General features: G+C 37.1%; 1 protein-coding gene across 3 annotated transcripts in view; it reads right to left on the bottom strand.

Moving 5' to 3' along the window:
* Positions 1-1132: 1132 nt before the first annotated feature.
* acss2 (acyl-CoA synthetase short chain family member 2) overlaps positions 1133-22812 on the bottom strand; it is a 36146-nt gene continuing 14466 nt past the window's right edge. Inside the window, exons 3-19 of one of the 3 annotated variants that reach the window (XM_044350409.1) lie at positions 21897-21988; positions 21423-21526; positions 21239-21311; positions 18584-18659; positions 18303-18414; positions 16974-17021; positions 14099-14236; positions 12635-12805; positions 10285-10418; positions 10044-10176; positions 9730-9786; positions 8809-8889; positions 8581-8689; positions 7368-7436; positions 5756-5932; positions 4534-4608; positions 1133-3060 (exon numbers count right to left, since the gene is read on the bottom strand). In XM_044350409.1, coding sequence (XP_044206344.1) covers positions 2933-3060; positions 4534-4608; positions 5756-5932; positions 7368-7436; positions 8581-8689; positions 8809-8889; positions 9730-9786; positions 10044-10176; positions 10285-10418; positions 12635-12805; positions 14099-14236; positions 16974-17021; positions 18303-18414; positions 18584-18659; positions 21239-21311; positions 21423-21526; positions 21897-21988 — 1777 coding nt within the window. In that variant the 3' untranslated portion in view covers positions 1133-2932. The remainder of the gene's footprint in view (positions 3061-4533; positions 4609-5755; positions 5933-7367; positions 7437-8580; positions 8690-8808; positions 8890-9729; positions 9787-10043; positions 10177-10284; positions 10419-12634; positions 12806-14098; positions 14237-16973; positions 17022-18302; positions 18415-18583; positions 18660-21238; positions 21312-21422; positions 21527-21896; positions 21989-22812) is intronic. The other 2 variants (XM_044350410.1, XM_044350411.1) reach the window with 2 other exon arrangements.

Raw genomic sequence — 22812 nt, 5'->3', positions numbered from 1 at the left:
GAAATGTGAATTAGTTTTTTTTTGCCATCAACTAAAACATTTACTTTCATCTGCCATGTTTCTGCATATATGATGTCAACTTTTTACAAGTCATGTGCCAAAATTTTCTGATTTGAGGGGGCATTCACATGAAATTTCCCAAGCAAGAACTAATTTTTCCAATTATTCCAACACCACATGAATGCCACATTACTATAACCATAACCAATCTCACTCCTCTGTTTTGTTGGTTTTCCCCTTTAATTTGTCACTAATTTGCTTCTCTGTACTTACTCATTATGCCTTATTGCTTTACAGCTCTGTTGCAGCAGTTTTGGTTAAGATTAGAAAGTACTGCCACTCACCCTGGTGGACAATTTCAGTGCTGCAGGTGCAGGGAGGAAAAAAAAAGTCCAAATCCAATGATTGCTGACATCTGGAGCTGACAGAGCGGATTTCAGAGAGATCTGAGGGACGTTTCAGAGACTGATACAGACATTATTGAATATGTTGAATTTCATTGCTCTTTCCATGAAGTTATACTATACTCAACTGCACAAAACTGTGAATACATAAGGGTTATTGTGTTCCTAACACACTCAGCCACCTGTATAAAGTCATACAGGTACATAAAGCTAAACATTACTCTGCGTTGAATAACAATTTGTGCCTGATCACAAGTTAGAATTTTTTTTTAAGCACATCTACTCCTCCTTCATTTATCTGAATTTTTGGACTCCTACATCCCTGGAGGCTTCAATTTCCCACATCACACTTGTGTAAGTTGAATACTGGACCACGATTGGCTCCAAACTAGTTGTTTGTTCACAAATCATGCTCCTACATCCTCGTGTTAAACTGAGATTTAAGATGAGCACAGAGAAACTTTCCTCCTTCAGCAGATGAATGTGAAAACAAAATCTGCACATACATCATCCTGCACAGAGAAGCTCAAACATCCAACTGAAGGAACAAGAAGACAAATAGTTTAGTGTGGAGGGGGCTCTAAAATAATAATACTGACTAATAATTTAATGGCCCAACATTGCCAACAACCAACATGAGGTTTGTAAATGTGATTTTGATCGCCATGACCCTTCAGGTACAAACAAAGTACTCCGTAATGCAGAAAGGAACAGCCAGAGACAGAGGATGAGAGGCAGTAGTCATGTCCATTTACTGTCATTGCATACACTTTGATACAAACAGGGAAATGAAAACAACACAAAACTGAGGATGAACAGAAAAAAAAACAAACAGCAAAGTTCTCTTTCCTTCATTAGAGATATTATACAGACAAAAAAAATGCTTTTGAATCAAATAAGCAGCTGCACTTTTTTTAAACATTAGATTATTATCTTTTTACACCCAGCTCCACTGTTATTTACCATAGGTTGGCACATTCAGACACAAACAGCAAAAAAATTTTAAAAAATAATAATGAAAAGCTGATGATAAATCTATACGGAGGTCCTGCTTCTGGTTCATCTCACTCAAATAGTCAGAATCAAATTCTCAAAACCACAGATGTCTACAAACCAAACTGAGAATAGAAACCGTTCAAGCCCCAAATTAGCTCCTAGTTCAGTTATTACGTTGATGCGATGCACTTTTGCTTGAAAGGTTGTTGTTTTGATCCACAAACAGGTTAACTTTTCTTTGATAAAGACAATCTTAAATACTCTTGTTTCCTCGAAATGAATAAACAAAAGCCATGAATAATGACACCAATGATGTCTTATTGACAATTGAGCCTTAGCTTTGATTTAAAGGAACATTTATTATTTTTTATAGTAATACCACTATCATGATCCATGCTTCCCTTCTATAATTACAGCCATTTGGAAGTGATTCTGGTACCTTTATTAATTAGAGACTCTTATAAAGTCTGAATGAAATGTGGAACTAAACATGGTGAAACCAAATTTGACTCATGTTTTCAGGTTTAGAAACAGTGTTTGGTCTTTTGGTGACCAGCAGCTGGTTTGGGGCTTTTGAGAGGAGCCAGATGTTTGGTGTCTGAGCTTTATGACGTCGAACACATTTCCCAGACTGACAGAAGAGTCTGATGGCTTTTCTACAACTTAAAGAAGAAAAAGAACAAACAAGCGTGCAGACATACTAACAAAAATACCCAACAAAACCTATGTCAAAAAAATCAGTCGAAATAAAAACAGAAAAAAAAGAGAGACAAAAATCTACATATTTGTTTAAAAAAATACAATAGAAATTAAAACTAGTAGAAATATTGAGCGTTCTGAGATTCAGCTGATCATCAGTGTACATAACAGTACTATGGCATCGAGCGAGGGGAGGAGACGACTTGTTATATTAACTACAGGGCAGTTAAAGGTAACACTTCATATGGGACTTATTCCAGTGTGTTTACTCATCTTTTGACCACAGAAAAAAAACTATTGTGTTGACAGATGACTCACTACTGTACAAATACTGAAACTAGATCTTTAGTTAGCAGTAGAGAAGTAGATATTGTTGTGTGTTATTGGCTTAAACACTGAAATAAACCTGAAATGAAGTGTTACCTCTCACCCAGAAACAACCCCTGGCTTCTCGCTCTCATAAAACATCACTGCCTTGTATTTTAACTGCAGTTTCAACGTCTACTTTTGATGTACTTATTAATTCCTAGACTTTGCTTCTGGCTGTTAAAATGATCAGTTAACTATTGTTAGCGTGAAGTTTCTATCAGTTACCAGACAGATGTTGGCAAACCTTATGATGGACAGTGGGGGTCATTTTTTTAAATACAGGCTCTGCTGCACTCGTCCTCATCAGGAGCTAAAAGGTTGTTTGCTGGACAAGACCAAGTTCTTGGAATTTCCTCCTCCTTTCTCCTTCCTCCTCCTCCTCCTCTTTTTTCTTCCCTGGTTGGATTTGTGGCCGCTGGCGTGCGGCTGCAGTCGGAGGCTCCCTGCGAGGATCTTCGAGGCCGTCACACCGCAGAGCAGCATCTGTTCTGGAAGAGCTGATCGACCACCGACGTGTCCGCCAGCGTGGAGATGTCGCCAAGGTCCCTTTCGTCGCAGGCGATTTTGCGGAGCACCCGTCGCATGATCTTTCCTGCAGAGAGCACGGGGCAGAGGTGACGGTGGGTTCGTTAAAGGACTTTTAGAGAAGGATTTAGAGAAAAGGTGTCCATGTTTATATCTTCAGTAAGCTTGATTACTGTCACTCTGCCTTTACAGGTCTCTCTAAAAAGACCACCTGCACCTGATTCAGACCCCTGCTGCTCAAGTCCTCACCAAGACTAACAAAGACCCCCCCCAAAAAAAGTCAGGAAGTAAAGTGAATATTTCTGTAAAGACATCAGTCAAACCTTTACAACAATGAGGTGTCCTGGTAACCCTGACGTCCGGTGTTGTATATTTAATTATTTAATAATGTCACTTCTCTTTCCATGAAGTTATTTATAAGTTATAAAGTTCTGCATGATTTAGAACGCACCATATGTCCAAGAATTTTTAAGTCCTGCTTCAACTCTCAGTTCTTTTAAAATCTAAAACATCTCTTTTCTGACTTTTATACATATCTTGCACTGGACTGTGATTTTTATTCTCCAGTTAAATGTTTTATTCAGTTATAGCCCATTTATGTGTCTTTTTATATAGACATCATCATGTTTCTTTTATATCTTGCCTTTCTATGTCTTATGTAAGGCACTTTGAGTTGACCTGTCATTGGAAGGTGTTTTACAAATAAACCTGCATCACCCTGTGTGAATGTTTGTTTACCTGTTTTTTTCTGCAGTTCAGGTAATTTATATACAGCAGATCTACTAAAACTGGCGAATGAGAGACAGAAGCTCCTAATAATGTCCGTAATGATCAAGCAGAAAAGGTTGGAAATCATTTAGAATTGAAGATCAAAGTTATTTAACTGCTTTATAACTGTAGAACAATTAGGATTAAAATTCACACTGTAACAGAGAAGAATCACGACGTTTTATTTGGTTTTTCTTCTCACTGGCTCGTATCAACAAATGTTTAAAGAAAAAGGTTGAATTGTCGAGTCTTGCAGCCGTACTTGAGCAGCAAACTAATTTTCAAAGAAATTATTTGTACTGTAGATTATCCAGAGTAACTAGTAAATTCTTTTTGCATAGAGATGTTGCTGTTTTAGGTTGGAAGTATAAAATCTTACAGATTTTTCTGAAAGCATCGACACCAACACATCAAACTAAATGCAGATTTTTGTCACAGTACTTGAATTTCAGTAAAAAGATAGAGAGATAAACTATCATTTATTTGAACTTCTTTCCACTTTCCACCATTGATCGATTAATCACCATCACAAATAAAACTTTTCAAAATATCTGCACATTAAACCAAAAACCATCTGCATGGTCTGATACCACAAAGGATGAGTGAATGCAGAGTTTTTTGTCATTTGGGGTGAACTGACCCTTTAAACTAAAATGAACCTAAATATATTAGTGCTGTATATCCTGCAGGTTTGGTTCCTTTCAAAAAGTATCAAACAACCTGCATTATTCTGACTTCAATCATTACATGTTTGTTTATTCGGTATCTTTACCAGATCTGGTCTTTGGGAGTCCTGGTGCGTTCTGGATGTAGTCTGGTGTAGCGATGGCACCGATCTTCTCCCTCACTGTTGACACACACACACACACACACACACACACACACACACACACACACACACACACACACACACACACACACACACACACACACACACACACACACACACACACACACACACACACACACACACTGAATTAGACTTAAGACTTTACAAATACACTTTTAATACCACATAGAATAAAATTTACTACCTTTTTCATGGTCAAACTGGTCAAAGAATGACAGAGAACCAGTAGGGACAATAAGGGCAACAAGTTATTGGTAATGTATTTAATCACTTAACATAATGAATAATTTAAGATTCTGCTAAAATCAGCTGGTCGATTAGTCCATCAACAGGGGAAAAAATGACAAAATTCTCTGGTTTCAGCTTCTTAAATGTGAATATTTTCTGGTTTGTTTGGTCCTTTATGACAGTAAACTGATAAAACAAGACATTTAAGGTTGCATCTTTGACTTTGGGGAAAAAGTTATCAACATGTCAGATCATCATTTTCTAAATAGATTTTATGGATCAAACAACTAACCTATGAATCAAGAAAATAATCGTCTGATTAATTGATACTGAAAATAATTGTTAGTTGCTAAAATCTTGACCTAAACATAGTGACTGGATGAGCTTCCTGCTACTGAAGCTACAGCATTGACAGTGACGGTGCTGACTGAAACTCATTCAACAGCTTCCTGCAGATCAGTCCACTGTAGTTTATAGATGATACAGACGTCTCATACGTTCAAAAAAAGTTGTAACTGAATTGAATAGTCTATAGCAAGCAAATCAATTTTGTCAATGTCATGAATAAGGAAAAACTCCCTAAAATAAATGGAGGAAACTTCACAAAGAGCAACAGGAGGGATTTCATTTTTTTTAATTAAATGCAAAACTTTTTAAACCTTCTGAGGCTTTTTTTTAACTGCACATAACAAAGAATATGATGAGATTCTTTTATGAGCAAAGCCTGAAAAACCTTCAGTGATCCCATTTGATTTATTGACACACTGCTCAGGAGGATCAGAATCAGAGCTGGTCGTTTAAAAAGTCTCCAGTTTGCTTTCCGCTGAGACTTTTAGTGTCCTGAGATGATTTAAAAGCCGTTTCAGAAATTCTTCCAAAAATTCTGAGTCATATAAAGTTTGTCACGTTTACTGACCTTGTTTTCGGAGCTCTGCCTCCAGCGTACGGTTGTACGTCACTCCCTCAGTGAGAGTTACGAAGCAGTAGAGACTTTCTCCTTTGACAGGATGAGGTCTACCCACCACCGCGGCCTCGGCGACGGACTCGTGCTCCACCAGAGCCGACTCCACCTCCGCTGTACTCAACAAGTGACCTGCAGGGAACAAACACAAGGAGAACGGAGAGAGTGAAGCGGCTGACGTCTGAAGGTAAAGAATAATCTTCTCAGTTTATCGTGGAGGGAATTAAATTCTCAGGAAAACAAGAGAAGCGACTCTTTAAAGTTCAGATCCATTCATAGTTGACATGTAGACTTATGAGATATTTTTCCATTTAGTAGGATCTTAGTGATTTTTAATACAAGAACATGATCTCTTAAAAGGTTAGGAACGGCCATTTTTTATATTTTTCTGTTGGTTCAGCTCTGAACACGAGATTTGTAAAAAATAAGAAAAATATCGCCAGTTATCCTTTAAAGCCCCTGGAAAGGCAAATCCATGATTGGCTATTAATTATGTAATTTGGGATCTAATGTGCATGTAGTAAACATCTAAAAAGTATGAGAACAGCCTTTGACATAGTCTATGTAGTTCTTTAGAAAGTTTCTCTCCCTTCCCTTGTTACTGGGTTGCAGTTAGGCGGGGCTAAACTAGGGAATTTATTACGTATTTATCATATTTAGGAGAAGGATGATTGACGTGGCTATCCAGCCAAGCTGACTTCACAACACTTACTCTGGTCTCCCGCATGAGAAAACAATGCAGTACACTTTTCTTTGCTTTTAGCTAGAATGAGAATTCAAATTAGCCTGATATGGTTTGAAAGTTACTGTGTTAAGCTAACTAGCAGACTTGGTTACACCATCCAAATCTGTATTAATCACTGAGTGGATAAGTAGCTAAAAAGTGTAGCATAGCAATGCTAATGCTAACTGTTTCATGTAAGTGAATGAAAGATGCTAAAATGATTAGCATCATACTCTTAAATAAAAACACAGATTTGGGTGGTTTAACCTGTTTTGCTAGTTAGTCAATTATTCAAGCTTTCAACCAAGTAGGGTCCATTTGATAGATTTGGTATTTTATTCCATATCAGCAAAACGTTTTAGTGAATGAATAGAAAATAAAACGGTACTTGAGCTGAAAGTGATCAAACGTGATCTGGACACGCCCACACAGTCCTGAGAAATGCTTTGAGCAGCCAAATCAGCTGTTTCTGAGCTCAGTTTTCTGATAGTTATGAATGTTTATTTTCATGCAGATTTTTGTGGATGTTTAACAAGACACTCAACTTTGATATCATATATGCATTTTTTAAGATCAGATGTTTTATGTATTGTTATTCCTTAATTTTTAAGTACATCCTTCTTAGCTTGTCATGTATGTGTTTGCATGTGTGTGTGTAGAAGTGTGTTGTGCCGTCTGTTCAATGTCTTTGTTTTGTTTTCTAATATTTAGGGAAAAAAAACATTAATATAGAGGAGGAGAAAATAGTAAAGACAGCTTACTAACAAACACACACTAGTGACACACAGGTGTGATGCTAATTTAGTTGATTTAAATCAAACAAGCTCAGCCAGTCAGTCTTACCTGAGACATTCAGCATGTCGTCTATCCTCCCTGTTATCCAGTAATAGCCGTCCTTGTCTCTACGGCAACCTGTAGATTAAAAAAAAAGAAACGTATGAGACTTTGAAAAATAAACAATAAGAGTGTTTTAGATGTAAACTCACAGCACAGTTGAGCCACAGTGCAGAGTGAAGGTGACTGGATGATTATTATTTTATTTTTCACTTTCATTTATACTTTATGTTGAATTTAAGGTGGAAAATGTGACACAGACACACTTTAACATCCCTAAACTATTAAAGCCTCTAACCTTGAACTATCCAGAGTATTTTCAGTTCTTGTGAGTAAAAAGCCAATAAAAGTAATTTATCAAAACATCACAACAAGCATAAAATTACATAAAAGTGATATTTTCAACTGTTACACAATCTCCCTCCACCTGTCAGTCAGACAGTGTTTTACATGACCGTAACGCCCTGATGTAGCTTAAGTGTTTCATATTCCTGTAGACGTATTGACTGAGAAGGCGGTTCCCTAAACCAGCAGCGAATCTGATCACTAGCTTCATTCATTAGTCTGTTGATTTTTTTTTTTTTTTTTTTGATCATTCGATCAGTTGTTTGGTCCATAAAATGTCAGAAAATTATAAAAAATGTTGATCACTGTTTCCCAAAAGCCCCAGATCAAACTAAAATGTCTTGTTTTGTCCCGATCAACAGTCCACAACCCAAAGATATCCCTTTTTTCTTAAAAAATGACTCAAAAAATAATCGATTATCAAAATAGTGCAGAATAATTTTCTATCAACTGACTAACCAATTAGTCTTCTATTTTTACATTTGTTTCCAGGGAAATATTATCCTATTTATGCTTTAAAAACAATATATAAAACATAGAAATAAATTCTAATTCTGTTCAGAATTCATTATTTTTTTGCACAACAATAAAACTGGAACCTAGAAGAGTATTGATTAAGTGCCGGACTGACAAGTAGCATTGAAAAGAAGACAAGTATCAATCAATCTAATATCAATAAAATCTTCCAACACAGAGAGCTGAAGACTGTGGTTGTTATCAGGAGACGATCGCAGTTCTTCACTTGAAACTACAGAAAGATTAATAAATAAATAAAACTTAAGAAGCATAAAAGAGAATAAGGAATTAAAACTTTAAATAATATTCTGATATATTTCATCGGGGTCATCGGTGTTTTATCTGAGCAGCTTCGTCTCACCGTCTCCTGTGACGTAGTATCCGGGGAACTTCTTGAAGTAGGTGGTTTCAAACCTCTGCTGGTTTCCGTAGACCGTCCTCATCACGCCGGGCCACGGCTGTTTGAACACCTGTTTGAAGCCGGAAGCACACGTGACGAGTTGAGAGGGTGAAACAAGGTTGTGTCGTAGATTTTTAATTAACAGACGTCTTCTTCTGTATAAAGTAAAGACAGTGTAAAGTTCCTGACCAGGTATCCTTCACTCGGACCCTCCAGCTCCTCTCCTGACTCATTCAAGATGGCCGGCACGACTCCGAAGAACGGGAACGTCTGACGGACAGAAAAAGACAGACGATAGAGTTAAACTTCATCACTGTATATACATTATATATACTGTTAGATTATTTATTTATTAAGACTTTAAAATTTGATTTTCAATTAACTAATTATCTGACAGAAGACACTGATTGTTCTCTTCAACAGTTTAATCTGTTTTATTTACATCTTCAATCATAAATCAAGATATTTTAGGAAGCAAAGGTTTGGTTCATTCATATAATTCAGGTTATATGAAGTAGTTATGGGATGCTCGCTTTGATTTTAAGTCTTTAATAAAAGAAATTAACACTTAATTCAGTATGTTTACTTAATCTTTGTCATTAGATTACATTACATTCAGCCTGAATTCACATCTTTAACGTGTTTTTAGGGCTACAACTAACAACTTTCATTATCAATTAATCTGTTAATTATTTTCTCAATTAATCGTTTAGTTGTTTGGTGCATGAAATGTCAAATAAATGTTGAAAAATCTTGATCCCTGTTTCCACAACACAAAGATATTCAGTTTACTGTCACAGAAGACTAAAGAACATAATATTATTTGAGAAGCTGGAATCAGAGAATTTGGAAATTTTCTTCCTAAAAAATGACTCAAAACAATTAACTGATTAATAAAATAGTTGGCAACTAATTGATTAATTGGTGCAGCTCTAGTTGTTTTAATCTACTGTTAATAGTTTATCATTAAAAAAGGAATACAGCTGAAAGTCAGCTGCTTACACTGTACAAAACAGAGACAAAGTCAATGATTCACATTCACAGTACAGTAATAAAGCCCTCTAAATAAAAAGTGATTAAACACTGAGTGTGTTTTCTTTCTTTACTCACTGCAGATCCTGGTTTCATGGGTGTGGCTGCAGGTAGAGGAGTCAACACATGTCCACCCTGAAAGTCAGAAAACAGAAACACCTTTTTAATCTCTCCACCAGATGGCAGCAGAGCCGACAGTCTGCGTCCTCTGACTCAATTAATGTTGTGTGTTTTAACTTCCCAAAGTAAGATGAAAGGATGAAGGTGAAGTGATTTCTTAATAAAAAAGATTGCAAAATGGAAAACTACACCATCTCTATTATTTATAGATGTCAGTGTTCAGACTACTGAAAGCTTCTCAGTGATGGTCTGAGAGTATAAATGTAACTGACGGTTTCTGTCTGCCAGAAGGTGTCGACGACGGGGCATCTCTTGTCTCCCACCACGTTGTAGTACCACTGCCAGGCCTCAGGGTTGATGGGCTCGCCGACCGTCCCCAAAACCTTCAAAGACTCTCGTTTATACCTGCAGAGAGAGAGAGAAAATGCACATTTATGCCATTTACCTAAAAAAAAAAAAAACAGTAATGCCGAAACATCACTGGAAGTCAACTTGTGATGACGACTGACTCACTTCTTCACCGGCTCGCTGCCGTACTTCATCAGCAGTCTGATGGCGGTGGGCGCTGTGTAGAACTTGGTCACGTGGTATTTGTCCACAATCTCCCACATACGGCTCACGTCTGGGTAGGTGGGAAGACCCTCAAACTGTAACACACACAAGCAAACAACATATTACATTCACTAAATCAAGCTTCAGGCTTTGTTTACTCTGTGAAATCAAAGTGGTATAAAGTGTTAGTGGTAAAATAATTAATACATAAATAAATAGTTTAACTACAGTATTGCAGTTATTCCCATTATGATCTAATTTTGATGTGGATTTTGTATAATTAATTCTGTTTTTCCAGTCAGTTGGTCCAGACTGAAACATCTCAAAAACTATTGGATGGATTGCTATGCATCCTAATGAGTTTGGTGATCAATTCACTTTTCCTGTAGCGCCACCAGCAGGTCGACATTTTTGCTTGTTATTGAAATGTCTCAACAACTATTGAACAGATTGGTGTGAAATTTGGTTCATTTGTGATCCTCAGAGGATGAACTGTAATAACTTTAGTGATCATGTGACTTTTCATTTAGCGCCATCATGAGGTAAAAATCATAATTTATCAAATACTTCAGTTCATGACAAAAAACGTAGCAAATGTTAGCATGCTAACATGCTAACATGACCTATTAAACAGACTTTATCATTGTGAGTATATCATTCCTAAATAAGCCTGATAGAGTCACTAGCATGTGGCTGTAGACTCTTATCCTTGTTAAACTAAAACTGAATATTTCATACACAATTGTTGTATTTTGTGCAAATTAAAATAATTCCAACAAACTGTATGTTACTGAAGAGCTGGTTTGAAAAATCATTGTTGTTTAGTTTAAATATATGACTTTTGTATATATACTTCTGCTTTTACTTAACTTTTTATTTTAGGTTAAGTTAGTTAAATTAGGTCTCTGATTTCATTACATGTGGGTTTGTCTCATTTCTGAAGTTAATCATTACTGACTCGACCTAAAAACGATGCAGCCAAGACTTTATCAGGAAATCCTGGTGTTAGCTCATTTCTAGGTAATACTCTGTAACGGTGACTCATCATAACGAGTGCAGGTCAGCTGAAGCTGTAAAAGTGACTGGCGGTAAACGTTGGCGTTTATGAGCTGAGGACAGTTCACAGGGCGGCTGTTAATCTCCTGTTTCAGCTGCGTTCGTTAGAGCACGATACCTCATCTTCATGAATCATCATCTCTAACTCACAGATAATACGGATCAAAACCTTTTCTATCAGTTTACTTTCTTTGCCAAGTTGAGAAAGAAAATTAAAAAATAAATGAAACAGCTGAGATGAATGATTTTCATTCTTCTCCTTCATGTTAGACTAGTGATGTAAACTCCCCTCAAAGAGCAGGTTCATCCAGTCAGAGCAAAGAGATTAAGGCTTCATTTACACCTGTTATATGTGTGAACATGTGATCTGGATAATAACATCAGGAGGTAGAGCAGGTCATCCACTAATCATAAGATCAGCGGTTCGATTCCCGGCTCCTCCAGTCTGCATGTCGATGTGTCCTTGGGTAAGATACTGAACCCCAAGTGTGTGTGAATGATTAGATTTCCTTAGATGGGCAGATTGGGACCTTGCATTGTAGCCCCTTGTACTCATTCGGCGTGTGAATGTGGGTGAATGTGATTCATAGTGTAAAAGCGTTTTGAGTGGTTGGAGGACCAGAAAGGTGCTATACAAGTACAGTCCATTTACCATTCATGGGTCTTGGCATTTACACCTGATCCATTAATAAACATTCACCTTCTCTCCATCCCAGGTTAAGTAAAGCAACGCCATCAACAGGCTTCATTTTTAAATATGTTTTGCAAAGGAAAACTTGCCGGCTGCTTCAGTTAGCAGGAAGAAGACGGAGTGAGGCGACTTTTCAACTTAGTGGGTGGATTTTTCTGTTTTTTTAAGAATCTGTCCGTGCATCCTGGCAGAGATACGATCATATTATGATGATAATGCCATTTGTGTGCATTAACACCTGCATTAACGCATGTTTTCTCTGATCCAGATACAAATTACATTAATGGCCTTTCCATCCTGCCTGAACAGATTAATCAACAAAAGCTGCTTCCACCAAACAAAAATCACAGAACAATAAGTCACCTCTCTGATGGCACTGAAGGAAACTCACTAACACACGTATCAGCTGAGAAAAAAGATTCAAACAGCAACATTTTTCACAATCGTCAGCTGTTATTCAGACAAACACCTGCGACCAGTCACGACAGACTGAACATCTGCTGAACTGGTTGTGTAAAAACAGGAAGTTCAGTAATCCCAGTAGTCCCTTCCGCCTGCACTCACCAGGACGCTGGTGGCTCCGTTGGCCAGCGGGCCGTAGGTGATGTAGGAGTGTCCGGTGATCCAGCCGATGTCTGCCGTGCACCAGTAGATGTCGTCCGGCTGGTGGTCAAACACCAGCTTGAAGGTGGTGGCAGTGTAGAGCATGTAGCCGCTGACGGTGTGAAGAACACCCTGAAGAAGAAAAGCAGGACGATGTCATGTATAAACACGAACGATGAGTGAGAGAAGACGCAGTTATTTGTTGGTCTGATGCACCAACATGAAATTCAATGGACCATTAATAATAATTTCCTGCTGGTTTTGGCCCAAATTCAAACAACTTCACACCTTAATCTGTATTATACTATATGAGGCGAAAAAAGAAAAAGCTGTGTTAAAGGTATGATATGGAGGATTTGTTGGCCACAAAACCACAATTTTGTAGGTTTTCTGAAGTTTTAGTAGTTTAAGCTTCAGAGTTTCAGCTCGAGCTTTTTCCCTTGATAATTAATAACTTCTTACAAATAAAAATATAGTTTAGCAGCCGACTCTGACATGTCAGATGTTTCTCAAAATCACATGAACTCACTACAAACTTCTAAAGAATCAGCCGAACATGTCGATGCACAAGAAGACAAGATGCAGAGTCGATAAACATCTGTTGACGTTTCCACTATGTACCAGTTGTGCTACAATGAGGAACAAACATCGATACGGTCCTTGAAAATAATCAGAAATGATAAAAGAAGTTGCTGCAACTTCAGAACAAAACACAGCAGATAAATGATGTTCGACTAATATATGAAAAATAATATTTACTTTTAAAGTCATTTCAGTTAAGGAAAATGCAGAGTTTGATCCTTTTTTGATAATTTGATTAATATTTTCATCTATACAGTGTCAAGAAATGGTGAAATGGTGAAACTAACATTTTAATATTTCAAAATATTCAATTTACAACGTCAAATCCTCACATTTGAGATGCTTGAACCAGCACGTTTTTGCTTGATAACGTGTTGACAAACTGTTGTTGATTGATTTTCTGTTGATTGATTAATTAACATAGATCATGAACATCTACAAATTCAAGTTTTCAACAAACAAGATAAAGAAAAATAGAATCATGAGCTACAACGACCAGTTAATCGACAGAAAATTAATCTGTAAGTATTTTGATGATCTGTTAATCTTTCCAACCATAAATATTAAACTTTCATTGGTTACAGTCTCTTAAATGTGAGAATTTGCTGCTTTTCATTGTCTCACGTTACAGCAAATTAATATCTTCAGGTTCTGAACTGTCGGTTGATAACATCACGTTGGGGTTTTCTCACCTTTTCTGATGTTTTATACACCAAACAATTGATCGATTGAGCAAATAACGAGCAGATTAGCTGATGATGTTGTCCTATTTGTGGAACGTGTGCAAAAACATCACAGCTCTGATGTCTGATGTTTGTCTGTGTTTGTGTATTGAAACGCTACCTTCGGTTTGCCGGTGGAGCCGCTGGTGTAGAGGATGAAGAGAGGATCTTCAGACTCGCACCATTCTGGTTCACACTCGTCCGACGCTCCACGCACCAGAGCGTGCCAGCACAGATCCACCTCCGGGTTCCAGGGGACCTGATACGACGTAACACACACAGACACAAACAGGACAGGACGAGTAAACACACATATTCAACTAGTTATTGATAAAGTCCTCACCAATCAATCACCAAACACTCAAAAAACAACAAACATCTCTACAATCTAAAAAACACAAAAGTGAAAAAAGGTTAGTTTGACAGACACGCCTCAGGAGAAAGTGCAAAGAGAGAAAAACAAGTGACGACTGTAGATCTGACTGAGTGAATGAAGCAAAACAAAGTTAGTAGTGAAGTTATAAACATGTACGTTTTGTTTTAACTTATTTGTTGTTTGTTCATCAGAACTGCGTCACTTCCTGCTTTATACTGAAGACCACCGAAGAAAAAATATGTTACTAAAAATACATATCTATTTGAGGGAATAATAAAAAAATCTAATTTTATCTGCTTTTTGGGGGGGTTTTTTGTTGTTTTTGTAGATTTTTTGGCGTTTTGCCTTTATTTGAGAGTCAAGTTAATGAGACAGGAAACAAGGGAAGAGAGAGAGGATGTGACATGTAGCAGGGGTCGAACGTTGCAGTTACACGATATGCGCCTTCGTCATTAGGCCACCAGAGCGCCCGCAAATTTAAAGATATCGAGCAACGAAGAGAGATAAAGAAGATTTAGGTTGAGTGAAAAACAGATTCAGTCATATAATCAATCACGACTCTAAAGAATCTTTCTAATTACTTAAGAGTGTTTCAGTTTGCCTACAAGTGATGAACGGTTGGTTTCGGAGGTTTTTGGATCAATTTCATTTGCCTTCATTTGCCAAAAGCAATCAATGAGTCCCGGAGAAGTAAGTGAGACAGTAAATCGACTCAGGTCTGACATCTGACACACAGAAATACATCTCCCATAATGCTCCTCTACAGAGCTGATCAACGTCATCAACTATTCTGATAATAGATTAATCGTTTTGAGTCATTTTTTAAGAAAAAAAAGTCCAAATTCTCTGATTCCAGCTTCTCAAATATGAATATTTCTGGTTTCTTTAGTCCTTTATGACAGTAAACTGAATATTTTTGGACAAAACAAGACATTTGAGGACGTCATCTTGGGGTTTAGGAAACAATAATCAACATTTTTCACCATTTTATGGACCAAAAAACTAATCAATCGATAATGAGAACAGTTACAGCACAGTAAGAGGAACTTGAGTTAAGATTTTTTTGGTCAAACTATTTGAATGTTGTCTTTATTGCCTTTAATCACACTGAGCGGTTTGGTCGAACACAGTATATATTGATTATCAATAATACCAAAGTGAGACAAGATGCTTTTATTACCAAGAGCCACAAATGGAAATTAACATAAAGTCAATGAACAGTTTAAAACACTTTGTAGCTGAATTAATATTGATACTATATTAATTATTAATATTATATTAATATTAAAAACAAATCAAGCTTTGCCTCCACAGAAAGTTAATGTACAATAAGTTTATGCAAACCAAGTATTAAACCCCCCAAACCTACAACAACAGACCTCTGATTCCTCCTGACTCGTGGTGTTTAAGTGAAGAAGAAAATTGTTTTATTAGTGTTTTTATTAGTAAGAAACACACACACACACGACATCGTTCAGACACAACAGCTCAAAGCTCCCGACACAAACTCTGTGAGTGTGATCGAAGGTGGAAGTTAACAACCACGACACGGAGCGTGTGTTCACAACAGATACAAAAAGATACAAAAGAAAGAAAAGTGTGTTAATACAAATCAATATCAGAGAATTTACATTTTTATTCCGATGAGTTCAGACAGTCAGGAAGAACATGAGTAACTCTGAACTTCACTACAGTGCTTTTATATCTATATTTATCTATTTATCTTCATTTATATTCATATTGAAGCTCAAACTTTCACTAATCCAATAACTCATTATTACAGCTACATTTAATTAGTATTTTTCTGTCATATAAGCTATAAAGATGATGGTTTTATTCCACTGCTGAGTGGATACGTGTATATTATTACAGACTGATAATCAGGGCTGGATATTGTTATTGATCTCCTGATTTGATTCAATTCACAAAGATCAGAATCGATTAATTTCAATTTAGATTAAATTAAATACTAATATTACATCCTGGGAAATTTAATCTTCTTCTATATTCATCAAATGAGCAACACTGCTGTTTCCTTCAATATAAAATACTGTAAAATGAACATTACAACCAAGGATTTTTTTTTTGGGGGGGGGGTGCAAAAAGCCTAAAACATGATATCTTTGTGCAGAACAGTTGAGTGATATTAATAAAACACCTGCACCACTTGCAAAGGCGTCAGTATTGTGTTAAAAACGCCATCACATACAGTTGCAGTTGAATTTTCGATACCAGATGCTTCAGTCTAATACATCACATCCAATTTTAATGATAAATGTGACCAAAGTTCACTCTTGTTTATAAACTCAAGAGATATTTTTCATGTTCACAAACGTCTGAACCGTCGTAGGAATAAAACTGCTGTTTCAGGGTAAAAAAAATAAATCATCAATACTAGTAAAATTTGAGAAATGTTTATAGAATAACAGATTGAAGTTCAAACAAGTCATGAAAGATAAATAAAATAAAAGCCTCTAAAGATTTAATTGATTTTATTATTTCTACCCTGCAGCAGTGATTCTGTAAATTCTGCTTGTGAGTGAAATTCCCTTAAAAAATAAAAAAAACAAAAAAAAAGAAGTTATGGGGTTTTAGTGGAGGGAGGAGGTTATGAAAATACCTGCGGAACAGGACGCGTTTTCTTTACTCTCCCTGTCTGTTTCTCCTGCTGGTCGGAGGGAGGAAAGGAAGAGGAAGAGGAGGAGGAGGAAGGAGAAGTTAATGAGGGAGAGCGTTTATTTTAGAAAAAAACTCAAAATGAAGAACACAAAGTTAAAAACAGGGTCCACAATGTCACATCAAGTTATGACATTGAGAGAAGTTTTAGGAATTTTTGCAGGAGTGATTATGTGTGAAATGTAGAAGTTACGAAGGTTTTAAAACAACAACAACAACAACAACAAAGATCCAATAAATCACTTTTACAAAGAAAACATACAAACAGGAAAAAGTTGACAGTTTAACAACCGACTGAGCGTCTTTATTAACATCAACGATGTTCACAAAGAAATAAAGTTATATTGAAAGACTGGTGATAGTTTATATTTGTGTTGTCAGTAAATCCCATGAAAAGACTAAAACCTTCAAATAAACACTTAGTGACTTTCCTTCCTCATCTGTGGTTCTATTAATCAATGAGTCCATCATCAGAGAATTAATAATCAATTATCAATATAGCTGACTAACTGTTTAAGTCATTTTTTAAAGGAAAAAAAGATTCATCATCAACAAAACAACCATCAGATTAATTAATTATGAGAATATTGTGATGCAGCCTTGATATAAACAGCTGGTCACTGTAGTTTTTAATCAAACACACAGGAAACGGTGTGTTTGAAGGAACAGGTCAGCCAGGTCAGCGATGTGACTCATTAATGTGTTTTTAATAGTTTCTGGGTGGTCCAGAGGAATAAGAATCAGGCTTTGATACTTGTTAGTAGATCAGTTCATTGCTGGTTTTGGTCTTTTCATGAGATTTGTTGACAATAAGAAACATATAGAATCACCAGCCTTTTTATTTCATAAATGAGTGTAGAATTAGTATCATTTAAATGTGTGTTTTACCTGATAAACATGAGAGAAGCAAAGCAAAAAGCTTAAATCACCTGAACATATACACCATGACACTATCACTATGTCATGGTGTATATGTTCAGGTGATTTAAGCTTTTTGCTTTGCTTCTCTCATGTTTATCAGGTAAAACACACATTTAAATGATACTAATTTATGAAATAAAAAGGCTACACATTTTAGTCATTAAATCTAAAATGCACTCAAACATTTCCCTTTTCTGAAGATGAACTACAACATTTCTCTGACATGTGAGCTGTAGACACAGTTTAACCACAGCTGATCAAACTAACGCTTCAATCACAGGTCACAGTGACTCACAGTTGTCTTTTGACCTGCGTGAAACGGCTCAGTTTAGGTTTTTAGTTTGTCGTTTACCTGCAGATCAGGACAGGGGCGTTTGGCGGGAGGAGACTGAGAACCCACAGGAGACTCTTCTGCGTCTTTGGACAAGTGTTTCAGCATGATACACCTCTGAACCGGAAAACCCCTGCAGACACAGAGAGGGACGTGGTTTTCATTACACTTTCATAAAGCGGTTTGAGGCTAGACTGAAGTTCATTTTATGGTTTAGTAAAGCTTGGAGTGTGTATGTGCTACGTGTGTGTGTGTGTGTGTGTGTGTGTGTGTGTGTGTGTGTGTGTGTGTGTGCAGCTTACTTGTCTCTGCATTTCTGCAGCGCTTCGTCAGCTAACAGCTTCAGGTTGATCAGCTTATCTCCTCGATAGAAGCCATCTGAACAAATTAGATGAACAAAGAGTGACAGAAATGAAAAGAGAGACAGAAGGAGTGAGAGAGAGCAAGGAGGGAAAATGTATCCTGCTGTCAGACCATAATGGTGCACTGGTATGTTTAAGCTAACAGCTTATAGGCCTGGAAATAATGCAGGCAGGTTTAATAATACTGCTGGAGCTAGCATGGCTAACAGGCTAACATCAGCACTATATATAGTATATATACAGAAATATATGAGTGATTCACTTTTTAATCAATTTTTTTTTTTATCATCTTTAAAGATCACACACATATTTCAACACATATAATAATAACTTGTATGTTTTTTCCCACAAAAAAAGTTAAATTACCCAGTTAAAATTTCTTAAAAGTACACGTTCATTCACCCTGAAGGTTACTTTAGTTTGTTTAGAAATGGCTCCAAAGACTATGTTCATTTTACAATAAATATAATCACTATTTTTCACACTCGTATTGATCAGACTCTGACCCAGACATTGTACATTTCTCAAAGAATTTTCTGTACAAAGTCAAGAATTTGTGATAGCACAACAAGCTAGCAGGGCGGCGTCGCTCATGCGCGCTGACCTCTTCCTGACACAGAGATACTTTCCAGAGAGTGAAAACTTGACGCCGTTATTAGTCTTCTGAGCCGTTTCTGAACAAACTGACGTGATCACGCTCTGTCACACAGTGCAGCGACGAGGCTCACTGACGTGTTTTTAATAAGTGGTTCATGTAGTTTTTGGACAATAACGGAGGAATAAGATATATCCGGCTTTGATTCACACACAATATTTGTTAGTAGATCAGTTCATTGTTGGTGAGATTTACTGACAATAAGAAAAATGTAGAAAATCACCAGACTTGTCTTTTACATTCCTACAAAACAGTGGATTTATTCTTTGTTAATAAAGCGTCTGGATGTGCAGCTCTACAGATAAGCTGTGGCCTCAATCCCTGCACCTTTATGAGCAGTTAAGATAGTTAACAAATCTTTATCTACTGTAGTAAAACTCAGAGATTTTAACTCAGTGTGCTCTCATTACCTTCTTTACAAGGTAATAAAACTCTCTGAGAACGCTGCCAGTCAGTCAGGATGAAAGGCCCCAACTGAGGACTCTATGATCCGCTTACAGGATTTCTATGAATGAGAAAAATGTGCATGTATGTGTGTGTGTGTGTGTGTGTGTGTGTGTGTGTGTTCAACCCAGTGGATTAACAGATTTATATCCCCAGACTCTAATCCAGCTAATAAGACTTTGATTACTGGTCATAACTCGTTTGAAGCGTTCAGTCCGACTAGCTGAGAGTCAGAGTGACGCTGCGGCATCGTGCAACAGCTGCTGCTGCTGCTGAAGTGTCCTTCAGCAAGACACTGAACCACCTCCTCAGTCACTGGGGTCTCATATTGAATGGAAAGTGATTGGCTTTATTTCCTCTGCTGTTGTACTATTGCAGGTATGTTTTAAATGAAACAAGGAGCATCCTCATGTGTGACGGCTGTCTTCATCCCTGCACCTTATTGTCTTTTTACTGTATCTGTTCTTATTGTGTGCACCGTTCCTCTGTTTACTGAATATTATATTGGAGAATCCGTTTTATTGTTTGTTTGTTTTCTTAAAGTGAAATATCTTCCTTCCAGAATCAATGTAATTGCTCCAATTAGTCATTAAAAGTATTGTGAATAATTGTTGTAAATATTAGAGGTGGGTGAAAAAAATGATTCTATGATTCTGAATTGATTCATAAATGTTAAAAATGTTCTAAAAGTTCGTCAATAATGTGATGTTGACAGATCTGAACTGTCACCCCGACGCTCTACAGCTCATATGTTAGAGAAATGTTGTAGTTCATCTTCAGAAAAGGGAAATGTTTGAGTGCATTTTAGATTTAATGACTAAAATAATCACCGTCACTCAGAGACTAACTAGCAGCGTTCAGCAGTAATGAACCAGATCAGCTGATCATCACACGCTGCAGCTTTAAGACGACTTAAACCAACTCTGGGAAAAAGAAAATCGTAAGAAAGAAAAACTGGAAGATGTTTTAAAAATCAAAAAAAGCTGCGTCCTCAGTGAGCTGCAACGTTAACCTTCATCAAGGTCATTTATCTTAACTGACAGTTATGTTTCATATTGCATTGCAGTGGAATAAGGACACTGATGAATTGTTTGGCACACAGTGTAGTGGAGTAAAAGTAGACTCCCCTTTTCTATTCATTCAACCTGTTTTGAATCAAACACCAAGAATCTGAATCACATCGTGAGATTCCCAAAGATTCCCACGTCTAGTAAATATTGACTCTTTTAAATTCAATCTATTATAAATTTCTTTGTACAAGAATTCCAACGCACATGTACTTTGTGCTAATGACAATAAAGCCTCTTGAATCTTGAGAGATTTCTACTTACAGTACGCTGTATGTTATTTAAATTATGTTGCTGTTGTTTAAAACACACGTCATCGACCGCAATGAAGGAATGTGTCTGATACGTCTCCTACTGTTGTCGGTTTGACTCTCTTCATGAGATTTATTGATGATAATAAAGAGATAAGTTGCTGTGATAAATACTGACCCGCTGTGATGAGCAGTGAACACTGTGAGTCCAGGATCCTCTCACACAGAGACTCAGCAGAGAAACCTGCAAACTGGAAACACCAGTGAATTAAATCTTAGATATCAGATATCAGAGACATTTATCTCCCTCTCCAATAATATCATTCTGAACGTACACAACATCACATATTTCTCTAACTCACCACTATGGAGTGAACGGCTCCGATGCGGACGCAGGCCAACATGGCTACCACCAGCTCCACCACCATGGGCATGTAAATGGACACACGGTCGCCCTTCTTCACTCCTGCAGACAAGAACAGACGGACAGGTGAGGGACAGAATATCCAGTACAGTTTCAAGGTACTTTACTCTGAAAATCCCAAGTTATGTTACTTCATATTTCTTCTCGACTACTCTGGAGGCAAATACTGTAGTTTTCACTCCACTACATTTACCTTTAGCAGCTTTAGTTACTTTGCAGATTCAAATTATTAATACAAAATATAATAATCAAGTAGCCACATTTAGTCAGCATCTCACCTTGATTGTCTCCATGTAACTGATTGAGGAAACGCCGACTTTTAAATTGACAAAAGACACTGATAGATACATATCTGGTGTATCAGATTGGTGCATCCATAGTTTTTGGTGTAAATCAGGTAGTTTTAACCTACCCTGTGACTTCAGGACGTTGGCAAACTGACAGACCCTCTGCAGCAGCTCTCTGTAGGTCACCGTCAACTCATCACCGGGCTCGTTTCCTTCCCTGAAAGAAAAAACAAGAAAAATACTTAATGTCTTGTTTTGTCTGATCAACAGCCCAAAATCCAACCAAAAATATATTCAGTTTACTATCATGTATGACACAGAAAAGCTTCATCATATCTGAGAAGCTGCAATATCAACAATCCAGCAAATGTTTAGTATTTTTGCTTCATCTTATGTTTCTCTGATGCTGTTGAAGTGTGATCTGAGGGTAACATTTACTTCTGAAGACTGGATCAAGGTTTGTGATGGCATTTTTTCAATTTCTATACATGAACAGTTTTAAATGATTCTACACATTAATCCTGTCTGTCTAATAAACTCAAAGAAAACTCTTCTGCTCCTCCAACTTTAAAGTTTTAATGCTGAGCTCCTGAACTCCAGTCTTCCTGAGTTCTTCCCTCATATATTGTCTTTATTGATCAGACTTAGTACAATCTATGTTCATATATCGGCATCGGCAATCAGCCACAATGAGTTGGAAATATCGGCATATCAGCTCATTTTTGCCCTCGGGCCACCGAACAGGTTCAAGCAGCCACTGCCAGTCGTAGCTGAAACGTTTGAGTCGTTGTCACCACATGTCTCAACCACCAACACAAAAACAGCAGTTACAAACCAAACAACCCCAAACATTTAAACGTCTCTCTGCCCTTTGTTTGGTAAAAGTGCATCCCAGTTGTGAAACATGATTCTTCTAAACTTTCCCCTTTTTCACAACAGAGTATTATCTTGGGCGTTTGAGGAACTGTGTGCTTGCAAAAGCTTCATTTAAGGTCACACACCCATATACACACAAACACACACACACACACACACACACTC

The sequence above is a fragment of the Thunnus albacares genome, chromosome 5 (genome assembly GCF_914725855.1).
Source record: "Thunnus albacares chromosome 5, fThuAlb1.1, whole genome shotgun sequence".
In the NCBI taxonomy this organism is placed as follows: domain Eukaryota; kingdom Metazoa; phylum Chordata; class Actinopteri; order Scombriformes; family Scombridae; genus Thunnus; species Thunnus albacares.
The sequence above is the reverse complement of the archived record's forward strand: the minus strand, read 5'-3'. Positions and strand labels throughout refer to the sequence as shown.